The 15,380-nt window shown below is 38.5% G+C and overlaps 1 protein-coding gene across 4 annotated transcripts in view; it reads left to right on the top strand.

Annotated features, from left to right (window-relative positions):
• Nucleotides 1-15,380, top strand: part of DAAM2 (dishevelled associated activator of morphogenesis 2) — a 276,268-nt gene that overhangs the window by 149,069 nt on the left and 111,819 nt on the right. For all 4 annotated transcript variants that reach the window (XM_020785056.3, XM_020785053.3, XM_078383030.1 and 1 more), the window contains one exon: nt 10,808-10,882. In XM_020785056.3, coding sequence (XP_020640715.3) covers nt 10,808-10,882 — 75 coding nt within the window. The remainder of the gene's footprint in view (nt 1-10,807; nt 10,883-15,380) is intronic.

Below are 15,380 nucleotides of genomic sequence, written 5' to 3'. Positions count from 1 at the left end.
TAAAATCCCTTCTTTAAATGCTGCTACCATGGTTGTTTTTTTTAAACACCTTCCATTCATTTTCATCTGGTCTTGTTTAAAGATGTAATGCATTGGATGAAGGTCACATCATCTGGTCTCTCAGCATGTGTTTACAGAGGTTTGAGGGAGGCAGTGCCTGAAACTTTGTAATGCATTGTCTTTTTAGGAATGTGGTCCACTTGTGGGAAGACCAATGTCTTCCTCTATATTCATGCAGCAATGAGTAAATGTGGATTTGCTAAATTTAGGATATGCTAAATTGGGGGTTTGACTCCTCCTGCTCTAAATAGCACTTCTCCTGCATCTGCCTTAATTTTATATATTAAACAGTGACCTGTGTATTCTCAACTAGTTTGTCAAAGGATCTTCTTTATGAGTAGTTTTTCCACAATCTGTGTTTTCATACATTGATTCATTATCCCCTTACCCAGGAATAAGACACGAGACAACTGTTATGGAATAAAACATGGGCCACACTTTATTAAATATCCAAAATTATCTTCAGTGTAGATGAAAAAAGGGGGGTCCTGCTGTAGTGTCGAATCAGGTTCTGCAGAGGGGTCTCAATGGACCCCTAACTAAACTATGGGCAAGTCCCGAGCCACAAGATCTTGCAGTCGTGAAGACAGCGAGAACCTGGCTGGTCCAAATTTGACCACTCCTGGACCTCCAGTCCCCTCCTTCTTGTTGACTGTTGGTCCAGGAGCGGCCCCAGTGGATCTCCCCACCCAAGCACTGTAATCGCACAATCCGCAGTGCTAGGAGATCAGATGAGCTATACCTTACCTGTGGCTGTGACGGGACTCACTGAAACCTGTTTTTTCTGCACTACTCACCACAGCATAGGGGCAAGCTATGCTTAAGGCCCATGCCTGCCATTGAACCTCATGAGCTCCAGAAGCAGGCCCTCCCAAAGGTCTGCCAAAAATAACTCAAAATCTCTGTTGGAGAGGTCTACTCCGTCCATCTGAAAGAGCTCAGGCCTGTTAGCACAGATCTCATGGTGATCAACCACTGATCCAAGGCCATTGCAAACTTCCCTGTTAACACTCTTCCGAGCAGTAAAATCCTTGCCGAAAAGTGCCAGGGAAAGTAACTTATGGAGAGACCTCCCTTGGTACCTGTGGAGTGCAACCATCTGCCCACTCCCATACAGTGTTCTGCTAACTTTATTTTCTGTACAGCCTTCACATAAAGATCAACATGTCATGATGTGTCATATCTAGTGGAGACTTTGATAGCTCTTTTTCAAAGTGCATATGGCAGGAACCACATGCAAACCACTCTAGGCTGCTGATACGAGGTGTTTATAATATATACACACATATATGCACACTCACTTACTTTAAAGTCATCTGTTAAATCACCTTGTGCAGAACAGGGATTGCAAATTCTTCCCTCCTTGCCTGCAGATGGTGAGATTTCATAGGTAACTGGTGGTTTTGTATTTGCAAGAATGATTTTGGTGCAGGTAGCACAGGGAACGGCAGATTAAATCAACGGTGGCTACTGCTTTGTGGCAGGGACTCTGGAGGATTAGAAGCATCGCAGGGAGATGTTTGTGTGATTGGTAACCATCTGTTTGCCAGTCTGTGTTTGCGATGTTTCTCAAAGGACACTGATGTTGTGCAGAGACTCCCCAAATTACAGCAACCTACATTAAAAATGCCCACATAGAGGTGAGAATGGGAACTTTCATGAACTCTGAAAATTCCATTTTGAGGTGTCTTGTCATATTAAGACAGCCTTCATCAGCAAGGACAAGGAATTGGTTCAATTTAAGTTGCCCCACTCTGTGTTGCCTGCACAAAAAGCATCCTTGCAGATATGAAAATGCCAGTTCAAGCCAACTGTGAGTATTCTTCACATCCCTTGTATAGGCGGTCAGTGTTTAAACAAAAAATTGTTACTACTTCCGTAAATTTAACTGAAGCTTAACTAGGTTCTGATTCGTCCGTATTATCTTGGGGAAAGCAAACCAGGTCCTTCTGCTTCAAAAGGCGAAACGAACCTCCTTGTTTCTCTGTAGACATAAGGGGCAATAAGTGAGAAAGAAGAGAAGCATTTGAGGTACCAAAGGTCCTGGGGCAGCTAAGAGTATTGAAGCAGGACAATAACTGGAGCAGATACGCCAGGATATTAGAGAGGATAAGATCTAGGAATGGACACAAAACTAGTGTTAGTATAACAAGAGGCATCTATTTTGAGCAGTGGTGGGTGATTCACACATGCCCATCCCTAGGCCTTAGAAGGCTGTAACTGAGACACCTATCCACTAAAATGGGGCAACAGCATTACAGAGATTGCCACATCTGACATTTGTCTGGCAGTGGTTAAAAACAAAACAAAACGGTAGTTCTGGAAAAAGCTGAAACTCTTTAACGCTTGGGTTAGTGATTCTCAAGCTACCGTACTGTAGACCACAGATGTAATTGCCATGCTTGTCAGTACTTCTGTTCCATGATCCAAAGGCAGAAGTTATGTCATTGTGATCCAGAGGTTTGGAAAGTTACTTTTTTTGGACTATAACTACCAGGATATCCCAACCAGCAAGGCGACAATATTTTTGCAAGATTTTTTTATCCTGGCCACCCCTTGTAATGGGGTACAATATGACAGATATTTTCCTGGTGCAGCCTTCGTCAGTTTTTCACTCTGTACTTGCTGACATAAAGAGAACAGTGATTGCTCCTTCTCAGAATTCCATCAGAGTGCTGACATTCCACTGGAGAATATCCACTCTTAGATAAAGCTCTGAAATGTCAGCCCTGTTCTGGGGAACAGCAGAAGAGACGAGAGTTCTGTTTTTTGTCTTGCACTTTCTAACTTTCTCAGCTTAACTCACAGTTTCCGTTATGTAATACTGGCTCATTTGTTTATATTAAGAATGGAGGTCGCTGGGGGTCAGGCCTTTGAAATTATATATTTATTTTTTAAACCCGAACAATTTCTCTTTTTTTACCATGGGAAAGGCAGAAAATATTTCTTGTTTTTCCGCTTATTCTTTCTTTTCTTAAAAAAACAACAACCCTTCTGTTATCTGAAAATATGCAGTCAGGAGTAATTTCTCTGAATAATCCAGACCAGACTTTTGAAATAATGGGTCCAAGCCAGTCACAGTGTCTCAGTGCCACCTCATCCCTCTCAGACAGAAGACCTGGATGGACCAATGCACCATCTCCTCTGTGTCAATGATTGGCTAATGAATGGTACAAAGACCTGCTACTCTTGCATCATTGGTGGTGATGTTTGCAGTAAGCAATTCTTATGGCTAGAATGGATGATGTGGTTCCTCTCTACTTAAACTTTGCTGGCTCCTCTGCATGATACTGCCATGAGAAGTAGCCATGTTCAGACACCTTGTTCTGATTTTCTTTGTCCAGTTTCTATCTGAAAAAGCTCAGAATTAGTTCTGTCCCTTGGTGTATGAATGGGCTCTTAAAGTAAATCACACAGTAGTTTCCGGTGGTAGTTACCAAGAATAAAGAGATAACAATGTAATCCTGCTAGGCAGATCATTACTCAATCTTTCTTCAGGATGATCAGCAGGTATCTGCCACCTTCTACAGCCTCATGTATCAGATTGATTCCACAGTTTGTCACATTGGTAACTAGAAGTTTGGAAGATTTGGAGAATAAATTATTTGTAGAAACTTGGCTGTCCAGCCTTTCCATGTGTATGTATGTATGTATGTATGTATGTATGTATGTATGTATGTATGTATGTATGTATGTATGTATGTATGTATTGATTGATTGATTGATTGATTGATTGATTGATTGATTGATTGATTTATTTATTTATTTATTTATTTATTTATTTATTTATTTATTTATTTATTTATTTATTTATTTATTTATTATTTGATTTGATTTGATTTGATTTGATTTGATTTGATTTGATTTGATTTGATTTGATTTGATTTGTATCCCGCCTATCTGGACTACCAGACCACTCTAGGCGTACTGAATGGAGGATAGTAAAAACAAGGCAGATTCTGAATAGGCAAAATAGACGGGGTGTACCTGATAGCTAAGTGTGAGTGAGAACATAGGTTCACCAGGAAGTTGTCTTTCATTGCTCAGATTATATTTCATCTAAGTATATCCATGTAGGTGTGGAAAAGTGAAATCATATGTTTCAAAGGTTATAGAGGGTACTGCACATTTGGCTGTAGGACTGAAAGTTGAGATGAATAATGAAGTTAGTAATGAAAGACAGTAGAATAATTAAAGTCTGGACTGGTTCTGGACAAGTTGATTGAAGTGTTAGTAAGTCAACTGAACTTAAATATTTGAGGCAGTTGGAGATGTGAAATTAGGAGAATCTTTATCACCATGGTAGAAATTGTAGTATAGAAGAAGGGAGAGTCTTAGGGTCTGTCAGAGGAGAGAATTATAGAAAAGGTGTTGCTGTTAGAGATGGGAACAACAAAAATCTTTTCAATATATATGAACTCTCCTTGACAAGAAATCTGGACACAATCTGAAAAATAGATCAGATTACATTAAGGCAAATGTATATTTCATCCTCTTACAACATTATCTCTACAGGCTATGCAAATCTTTCTGAGCTGCTTGTTGGAGGTTTCAGATATGCAGACAAAGCCATACTGTCACCCAGCTGAACAAAAAACAAAAGCAAGCTAATTTGCCAAATGCAAGCTTCCATTAGACTAAACAGTCATTTTCTTTTAAGTGTACATTGTATCTTTGTATGAAACCAACATCTTGTCTAATGAGGCCCAAGATGGAAAACATTACAGATTATCAGCGAACTCATTTACCATAATGGTGGTTAGTTTATAAAGTGGGTTTAGTATTTGCCAGTGTAAAAAAGTCGATGTACAAAACTAGAAGACTAGGTTCTATACCACGGTTCTCTTTGTTATGCCGGATGATTAATCTAGGAACCTGTTGTCCATCATGTACGTTTTGAATGGGTAGGATATGTAAGCCACCTTGGGTCTTTTTTTAAGAGAAAGGTTGGGCGTAAATAAATAAATAAATAAATAAATAAATAAATAAATAAATAAATAAATAAATAAATAAATAAATAAATAAACAAACAAACAAACAAATAAATAAATAAATAAATAAATAAATAAATAAATAAATAAATAAATAAATAAATAAATAAATAAATAAATAAATAAATAAATAAGAAAAAAACCTTTCTCTTCGAAATGACAATTCTGTAATTTTTTTTAAAAAAGGTTGATAGTGAAAAATACATCGCAAAACTAGAAGAAATCTTGCAAACATTTCCATCTCCAGCAGTTCATTCCTCTCAAGTTCAGAATGCTCTCCAATTCTTTACATTCAATAAAAAAAGAAATAAGAAACAGATTTTAAAAAACTGCATTCCTTTAGGTGAAACATTCCTTTCTCTCATAGGTTAAATTCCTGTTTCTTTATAGAGTTATATTACTTCTAGAAAATGTCCCAACATCATCTTTTGTGAGAAGTCCAGTGGATCAGTTCCAGAGATACAATCAGTTTTCAATAACCATTTTCTTTGACTTCGCTACTTCTATTTAATGAATGAATCTTATTGTGAAGATTGATACTGCTGGTAAGAGGAGGTGGTCTCTAAGGTCAGTTCCACACTTTCCATGGAACACATTAATGTTATCTCTGTACTAGGTTTTCCCTGAGAATATGCATTCAGTGTGAACTATGTATCCATTTGGAAGTGTTTATAAATGGTTCAGTGTTCTCAGAAACATATATGAAATTACATTCATGAAAATGGCATGTTACGTCATATATGCTACAGAAGATAAATGTAATGCCAGTATAACATGCAGCAGTTATGTTTCCTTTGTAAAGTATTTACCTGTCTTAAGACAAACCAACTTTTAAAGAATTTTAAATAGGTTTTTCTGGAATATGAGAGAAGTTTTACATTCCAAATGTATATTCTAGTCTTGCAGTAGTTTAAACTTTCCTAAAATGGGATTTGGTCCAGAAACCTACAGGAGGTCTGTACCAGATACAGTTATTGTAAAGTTTAAGCCTGTTTTAAACATTGCAATTATGCAGTTTATTTAAATCAGAGTCTGAGGTCTCTGTAAATGCTTGGGTTTAAGAAAATATGACCCTGCTCTTCAAATTTCATATAATGAACCCAGACGTTAGCTCCATCCAGGTCTTCTGATGCCTCGCTGGCTGTTAGGTAGCCCTGACTGGAAAACAAAGCAAAAATGTCTTTAGATTGTTTTTTTCTTGGTGCCTATTGAAGCAACCAGAATTTCTTCAGTGAAGCAAGCATTGGCCTCAATGAATTTATGCATACGTGCATGGATGTGTGTGCATATGTACAGTATATATGTGGCTAATGTTGAAAGAATGTGTATTTCTCTCAACCCACATGCTTTGGAAAATGTGACAAGAAGAATTTTGAGGAGCAATTGAGATAACTGTGGGTTGCATTTTAAATATTGCCACTGTATTTTGGAGAAAGCTGATCTCCCAGAAAGTGGCCTGATGGAATTTTTAGTCTGCCTAGTCAGTCTTGGCTTTCTGTGGAAAAGCTCTATACTACAAAAAGTCATATTTCATCTTCTCCCTCTTTCTGGATTTAGAAATAATTTACTACATAACCTGAAAAAGTTCTTTTTTGGACCACAAGTCTTCGGGTCCCTAGTCATGTTGGTTGGGGATGTTGAGGGTCGTATTTCCAAAAAGTAACTTTTTCAAACTGGTTCAATGGCTTGTAGATAAGGCTGATACTCATGTGAAGTAGGGTCATCCCTGTTGTTTGGCAGCTAATACAAATGTGCATCAGTGGGTGTTTTACACTTGAGTAAAGGAAATGGCAAAGTGCCACTCGTTAACCAGGTGCTGGCTGTGGTCCTTGACACGTGCAGATCATATGATTGGAAATGCCACTAGGAATGCAAGCAACACCTCACTAATGAGCAGCAGTTTGCTGCCAGGACTTTTGTCCTTTATCTTATACAAGTGAAAGTCACCAGTAGGATTCCTGGTCAGGTGTAGAAATAGAGAGCACTTAGCAGTTCTACAATTTATTACTGCCGGGAGCTTACAATCATGGCTGCAGCAGTTCATTATCACTCACTGTGCTTGCACTGGTTTTGATCACACCTTCTTATGTAATTTGTAATGCAGGCCCTAATCACTGAGAAAAATTTGCATTTGAAATTTTGATGCATAACTAACTGCTGTGCACAACTGTATTTCTATAGTTTCTGCTTAGTGTGATGACCTCTGAACAGCTTTATATTGATCTTTAAGTCTCAATATTACAAATATTGTAATATTGCCTGAAGAGTGGGTTTTTATACTTTAAATAGTAAATGTGTTTACAAAAAACGTTAGCTTCCTGGTATAGTTGAGCTTGTTAAAAGTCCATTTATTTTGAGACATATATACATACATAAGTGAGACAGAAAAGGGAAACGATGTTATGAAAGATCTGTTTCTCCCATTGTTCACAAGGACAAAAATAATGAAATATGTGATGCTATCTTGAATAATTGGTGCAAATCCTTACTGCTGACTCCTGAAAATCAGTTAGGGCAGTTCATTCCATTGGAGGAAATCATTTATCTCCTTCCATCAAGGTATTGATTTTTTTTTAATGAGTGGATAATTGTTCCATGACACCAAATTTGATGGAATTTAGGGAAATATTTTCGTTCAACCCTTTTTCTAGAAGGAAAGACTAAATGTTGTTAGCCAATTGGTTGCCTTTTTCTATCTAGGAAACTTTTCTCTCTAGGAACCATCTCATTTCACAATTATAGTCTTTTGGAAGTGCTTATCATACATTGTGGGAAGCAGTGCGCTGCAAACACTTATTCCTTTTGTGGTATTATCTATGCATTCTTTTATTACTTTAGTTTGTATGTTTTGCTTAATTATGTCAACTTCCCCATGTAATATCTCACTAAGCCGGGTGGTCTAGAACTTCAATTCGTCAGTCAGTCAATCAATCAAATATTAAATTATTGTTCTTTCACAATATGGAACAGATAGGGACAAACAGCGAGAGTATTTTTGAAGCCTTCACTGAGTTAGCTCTCCCAGAGCCTCTTATGCCCATCTGTGCTTGGTTTAGTACCATATTTGTGATACTGACTTTTATCTGGCTAACCCTAATCATTCACTCAAGAAAAGCAGAAATGAGGTAAAGTTTTTATTCTTAGCAGTCATGGAGAGTATATTAATGGTTGGGTATTCTACAAGAAAACTTTTTGTTTTCTGTTCTTTTACAAGTTGGTTTGGTTTTTCTTCATATTTGAGCGACTCTGTCGACTCTTCATTTTTAGACAAAGCAATCTAGTTCAAAGTTTCATTCCCATGCTGGAATGGTGTCAGCTTCCATACCTAAGACAAATGTTGACTACCTTGCAGTTGCACAGAGTTGGAATGTAGTTCTTGTAGTAGTTATAGAGCTATTGCTCTGGTGAAGAATGTGATAGCTTTTTAGAAAATACCGCAGATTGACATCTGTTTTTCAATTTGATATTTACTCTATTCAATGTGAGTTGAAAATGGGCTGTTTTTAAATATATTCCTTCATAAATGGTCTGCTTATACTATTGAGTAATTGTTTCCATATATTCACGCCTATGTGGCTTTGGAGAGTAGGACCCTTATGTTCCTTCTACATCTCCTGGAGCATAAAAGAATTTTTTCACCCATACTAAGTTGTCTTGCAGCCATCTGACTTAAGATTTTCCTTGCTGATCAGGATTCCGAAAATTGTATTAAAAATGCTCAGTTTTGTGTTTGAGCTTCATTTCTCTAGGGAGTAGTAATTTGTGGGTCTCTCCAGGCAAATTCTGATATTTTGTTATTGTTTCAGCAAGCAGCTGGCTGGGAGAAACAATAGGGTGTCTCAAATAGCAAATACAGTATGGATAGTTGGAACTCGGATACGTACATCTGAAATTCTTGTCTCTTGAGAATGACTGGTAGCAAAAATGAATATTATCTGGTTGATGCAGAATAGTAGTTCTCACCCTTTGGTCCAGCAGATATTTCAGACATGAATTCCCACAGTCCTTGAGCATTGGCTGTATTGGCTGGGGCTTCTGGAAGCCAAAATCCAAAAATCTAGAGGAAGAAAGATTCAAAACCAGTGAAACAGAATAGTCCATTTGAACATTTAAACAACCTGTCTTGTTATCTCAGTTCCCACACACATATATTTGCCTGAACATAATGCTTTCCCAGAACTTGAAAATAATTCATTAAAAATTAACTTGCTGGCCTTAATTTCTAGAGATTTTTAAATTCATTACAGAAGGGCTTCTGTATGCATGGGATCAGTATTCATGGTTTCCCTTATCTTCAGTCTGAAAATGTTAAAAACATTAAAAGGAAAAAAACCCTGCTATCTTTTGGTTCATTTTGTGTTATCTCACCATATGGTTTTCAAGATTCAGATATTAAGAAGTGGTTCACTGTTGCTTTTTTGGGGGTACAATATCAGTAAGTACTGCTGTTTGTCTATGAAAAATCCTCTGCCAATGTCCCCTTCCATTACAGCTGCTGCCCAGTAGATCCCTTTCAGGAATTGTTCTGTCATCATCCTCCATTGGAGCTATCCTCTTCTATTAGTATGACCGTTAGTTCATAAAAAGGATGATCTTAGTCTGGTTCTTCAACTTTGATGATTCTTCCTTGAATGACCTGCTGTCAGAGTCAGGCTCCTGAGTATCAAAATTCCCTCACCTTGTTACCGTGCATATCCAAGTGGAAGAGGATGGAACTAGATGGTTTCAAAGTCCCTTTCAAACACCATAAATAATGTCCAAGTAGGGCAGGTAGTAAAGACCTTTGAAAGCGCTTATGTACCGTACCTATTTCCTACCATGTTCGAACTGCCACGAGTGACAGGCAACAGAGATACAAAAAGGCTAGAAAGAAGGAGACTGATAGATAGGGGAGGTTCATTCCGTGAAATACTTTATTGTACTAGATTTGCACTAGAACAAAGATTGAAAACCATTTTTTCTATAATAGAAATCTCCCCAAGTTATTACCATGTTTAAATCTTCTGTTTTTGTTTTCTGATTTGGAGCTTTCCTCGAACCATTCCTCTCACATTCCATGTTCCAGTTATATGTATCATGATCAGACTCTCCTTTTGCCTCTGATCATAGAAACAACTTCACATCATTATTCCTCCTCATCCTTTACTCTTCGCTGGTAACTGGCAGGATGCCTTCCAACCAGGGAGTCTAGATCAGATTCATGAGAGACCACCTGGAAATCCAGTTGTATAATGCTTTGAATTCCATGGTGGAAGAAAAGAAGAACTTGCACGTAATAAAGAACTATCAAATCAACTTTTGGGATTGATCCTAAATGTCTGTTTTCGTCAGTCGCAACGCTAGCTGATACTGACATGTCTTGTGTTGGAAGCAATAAATCTGAAGAAAATGGATATTGCAGATGCTACAAAGCTGGGGAATTTGTGTCCTGCAGATATTTTGGGGCTTCATGCCCCATTATAAGAGTATAGAATAATGAGAGTTGGAAGGGGCCTATAAGGCCAAGTCTCCATGGAGGAAACATCCATCCCAGTTGGTCAGCTGTGCTAGGACTGATGGGTTTTGTTGTCCATCAAGATTTGAAGTACATCACATACCCCATCCCTCTACTGATGCAATGCACAATTTTCACACAGCATAGTATCTTATTGAATCTTTTGTGATAAGCAATTTTATGTGTTTTCTGGCCATGTAATATGGCACATTGGAGTTGGTGTGCCTCTTTCATATAATTTTCCTCAATTTTTCTCTTTCAGGAGCAAGAAGACCCTAATAAACTTGCTACCAGTTGGCCGGACTATTACATAGACCGCATCAACTCCATGGCTGCGGTATGTAACCCTTTTATCAGAGCAGAAAATCCAGTTCCCTGAGAAATGGTGTGATATGGGGTTGGGGATAAAGCAGCCTTACTCCTTTTTAAATTAATGCTGAAATTTTGAGAATTCTCTGAGCTGTTCTGCAAGTGGGGAGGTAATAAAATATTTGCAGGCAGTATGCAGAGCCAGAAGTTGGGATTGTCCACTGTGCCTCTGTGACAGGGCCTGGATGTAATGATTCATAGGGTCCCTTCCAGCTCCACAGTTCTGAGATGACGACAATACTACCGAGTAATTTAGTGCAAATTAAAATTTGTTTCTGCTTTCTGGTATTCTGGCAAATGGCCTGGGATCATTGACAAGCTATAGAATACATTTCATTTGTTTTCCTAATACTTGATTCAATTAAATGATTTTTATTCCACAGCATGTATTAATGTTCTGGCAGTCGTGTGGTTACTTCCTGGCCACTCACTTCAGTCTATCTGGCTATGAAACTGTTTGTGGTGTTATAAACTGAACTAGGGATGTAATGAGTACTTAGCAGGGTTTTTTTTCCTCCCCAGTCCTGGTGATGTTTATCATATGCCCTGATGGGAAACTCATGTGGGACCTCCACAGAGATTGGGAGATTTTTTCAGAGCAACAGAGGGTGGGAATTGCAGAGTGCTGGTTCTTTGGTATCTCTCCATCCCATTATTTCCACCAATTTCCTGTGTGAGATTAATAGCCTTGTTCTGCCTGTGTCTGTCTCTTTATTTCTGTTGCCAGTTTCGGACTCTTAATATTGCTCAGTTTTAAATGGTTGTGTTAGTCACTGTATGGGATGGTACACAAGCCCTTTGGGACAGACTTGTTTAAGAGCCTAAAACAGGCAAGAGCTACAAAGCAACAAAGAGATACAAAAATCCTGCACAGGATAATACTTAAGGCACAAGAAGTGCAGTACTTCAAACTTAATCTTGTGCAGGAAGAAATAGGTATGCTTTGTCTAGGTGCTGTCAACGAATCCTGCAGAGAATTGCATCAATTCCTATGCAGTGTCCAAGGAATTGTTTGAAGGACTTCACAGGAAGAGACTAAAGACATTTTGCTGGCCAAATAATCCCAGGACGGGAAGAAACAAAGCAGAAAATCCCATAGAAAGCTGTAGGACTGAGAAGCATCTAGATTCACACCCCTAAACTGTATCAATAAACCTGCCCCCTCCTCAAAAGGCCTGAACTTTTCCCCATTTCAAATGTAGAACAAATAAAGGCTGTGCCCTCACCAGTGTAACTGAAAACAGCATAGAGATAGCGCACTGGGGAAATTCACACCTACCGTTTTCCCTTTTCACCACTTTCACCTTTCATTATCATTGATTTTTGCAACTGATGTCACAGTATCCATCTGCATGGTGTGCTATTTTTCTCCTGATACACAGGTACCTTACTCATCTTTGTGCATTTGATGATCCTCATACCGTAACCAAAAAAAATCCCCTTTTCCCCACTCATTTGTTTTTCACACTCCAGTGGGGGTAGAGGTAAAGCCCTCAATAGACTTTCTCCCTGTAGTAGTGCATTTACTGGGTATCAGTGGGGGCTTGTTCGCTTTGACCAGGAGATAGTAGAGCTACTGAACACCAGGCCAATTCATCTCACTCAAATGTTTTAACATTGAAACATTATAACATTTGAAAAGAGTATGTTAACATCTCATCATGTCAACTACTACCTCCATTGGAAGGTATATCAATGGAGACCAGAAGTAGGAACAGAGATGTTTCAGTTGGAAACAGGCAGGGGGAAAGAGAAGGAGAACACCCACTACCTTATGTCATTGATAATGGTGACCATGACGGTGTTCAATTGCTCCTCCCACTTACTGTTGGAGACTGAGAGAGGTGCAAGAAAGATCTAAAGTGCAATTTCGAAACAGACCAACCCATTTTCTTTCTCTTTTGACTCCACTTTGAAAAATTGGTGGCTGAACCATCAATACTCATGCTTCCCATGACTAGTGATAGTGTGGATCAGGTGAATCTTGAAAACAACAATGAAAGGTAACAGTAGAGGGAACTTGTGTAACACCTCTCCATGAATTCCCTCATAAATCAGCTATAAACGAGGAAGCTCATTTCTGGTCTGGAATCAAGAGGAGCAGTTGTGGTGAACCCAACCATCTTCTGGTGGACATCTTGAGGTGGACAAATGTATTAGTTTCATTCTGTCCTTCATGTTTCTTATGTCAGGTTTGTTTTATCACGTTTCTTCATCAGTTTGCAATTATTAAAACCCCCACAAAAATCATACATACATTTTTGGGCAGCTAAATGATAAATAATAATGACTGTGTCCCATGAAGTCAATTTTGACTTGTGGTGGCCCTTTTCAGGGCTTTCTAGGAAGTTTGCCCAAGGTCACATAGGCTTACTCTTTTGGGATGTAGCCTGGGGATTTGAAACTCCCAATCTCTGGCTCTGCAGCCAGATACCTAACTCCTGGAGCTATCCTTCCAGAATCATAACATTCAGATAAATGAGATACGGCCTCATATCAGTTAATGTATTTGCTCTACTTATTTCTTTACTTAATTGATCTAATTTTTCTGCTAAAAAACGTGCTAAAGGCGGTTCAGGAAGTGCACATTTTTCATCTGAACAGATTTCCCCCTCATCTCTACTGCATGCATAATAACCCCAAGGGGGATGGATCTGGGCACCAGGGGTGTATCTATACACATATGAAAAATAATTCCCTTAACTGTTGCTTCTTTCTCTCTCTCTCCCCCTGGAACGTAAGCATATGAACACTTGAGGCATTCTTGGTTTTGTATCTGGTAGTCTAAGCTTAACAATCAAAATAAACCCGCTGCCTGTTTTACTAGCAAAAAGAAAAGTTACTTTTACACCCACCATGTTGCTTTTGGGAACATATCAATATTTGCACTCCGATATATGTTTGCACTACAGAAGAGTTCGCAAACGTGTGATTGAAGCAGCTCTTTAGAACCATGGTTTTCTTGAACGTATGGCATGGGAGGGGGTCAGAGGTCATCAATACAGCTGTTACAGATTTATTTTTTTGTGGTTTGGAAATAATTTACTTGGAGCACAACAGCTTTATAGAGCAGAAAAGAAAATACATCTTTCTACACACCCCACAGATGGATGTGAACTCTGCTTGAATGATTTTTGCTTCTTTACTCTTCCTATAAAGCACAGGGATAAAAGATAAAATATATTAAAATATAAGCAGATTAAAAGAAAATGGGGTGTCAACAAATCCAAGTGATGACTCTGCAGTGTACTCTAAGGCCCAGAACAGAAATGTATATATGGGACATTAGACAGCGAGGAGACTTATCTTGGGCTCTGAATGTCACTGTTTAATAGAGATAGAAGTTTAGCCATTGTCACTTGGACGCTATTTTCCACAAATGATTCCCTTTCTGTTGAGCTGGGAAAGTTGTTCCATGTGTTATTTGCAAAGGACTTTTAGAAGGAACTACAAATCAGTGGCAAAGCATGTGTTCTCTGTAAAGAAGATCCAGGTTCAATCCCCAGCATCTCCAAGTAGGACTAGGAAAAGACTTCACCTGAAAGCCCAGAGAGAGCCACCACTAGTGAGAGTCAGCCCTACTGGTCTAGATAGAACAACAGTTTATGGTAACTTCTTTTGTTCTTGTGAATTTACCTATGATTGTGAGTCTCAGATCATAAGATCTTAGCCAATGTATGGCTTCCTTCCTTCCTTCCTTCCTTCCTTCCTTCCTTCCTTCCTTCCTTCCTTCCTTCCTTCCTTCCTTCCTTCCTTCCTTCCTTCCTTCCTTCCTTCCTTCCTTCCTTCCTTCCTATTATATTTTTAACTAAGCCATTTAAAGTGTGTTAATTTTAATTGCAGTTTGTTTGTTTAAAATGTCTACATCCCACCTTTCTCTTTAAGAGGGCCCAGGGTAGCTTACAGTGTTAAAACAAAGAAATTAGAAACTAAAAATCAACGAATTATTCCAATATTAAAAATTAAACAGAGATCAAATTAAAAACTAGTGGATAAATCAGTTAAAAACTGTTCTAAAGGAACATTTTAAAAAGTTAATAAAAACAAAACGGCCCTGTTTTTAAGAGCCCTGTCTTAGGGAGCCCAGTTACTGAGAAAAAGCGTGCGGGAGAGAAGGCTCTTTTTCTGCTTGTGGAAGGACAGCAAAGAAGGCAATAAGAAGACCCTCATGTCCTATAAATAAATAAATAAATAAATAAAATGATTAAGGAGAAGTCCGATTTGCTCCTAAGGGAAGATGCAATCTTTCAGATACCGTATTTTTCACACTATAAGACACACTTTCCCCCCACAAAACGGGGGTGGAAAGTCTGTGCGTCTTATGGAGCGAAGAAAACAGATTATATTTTCATGTTTTCTTCTCCTAAAAAATTGGTGCGTCTTATGGAAAGGTGCGTCTTATGGAGCGAAAAATACGGTAGGTTTGACGCTCCCCCCCCTTTTTTTAGGGCTTTATAGGTCAAAAC

Source organism: Pogona vitticeps, chromosome 1 (assembly GCF_051106095.1).
Source record: "Pogona vitticeps strain Pit_001003342236 chromosome 1, PviZW2.1, whole genome shotgun sequence".
NCBI lineage: Eukaryota > Metazoa > Chordata > Lepidosauria > Squamata > Agamidae > Pogona > Pogona vitticeps.
The sequence above is the reverse complement of the archived record's forward strand: the minus strand, read 5'-3'. Positions and strand labels throughout refer to the sequence as shown.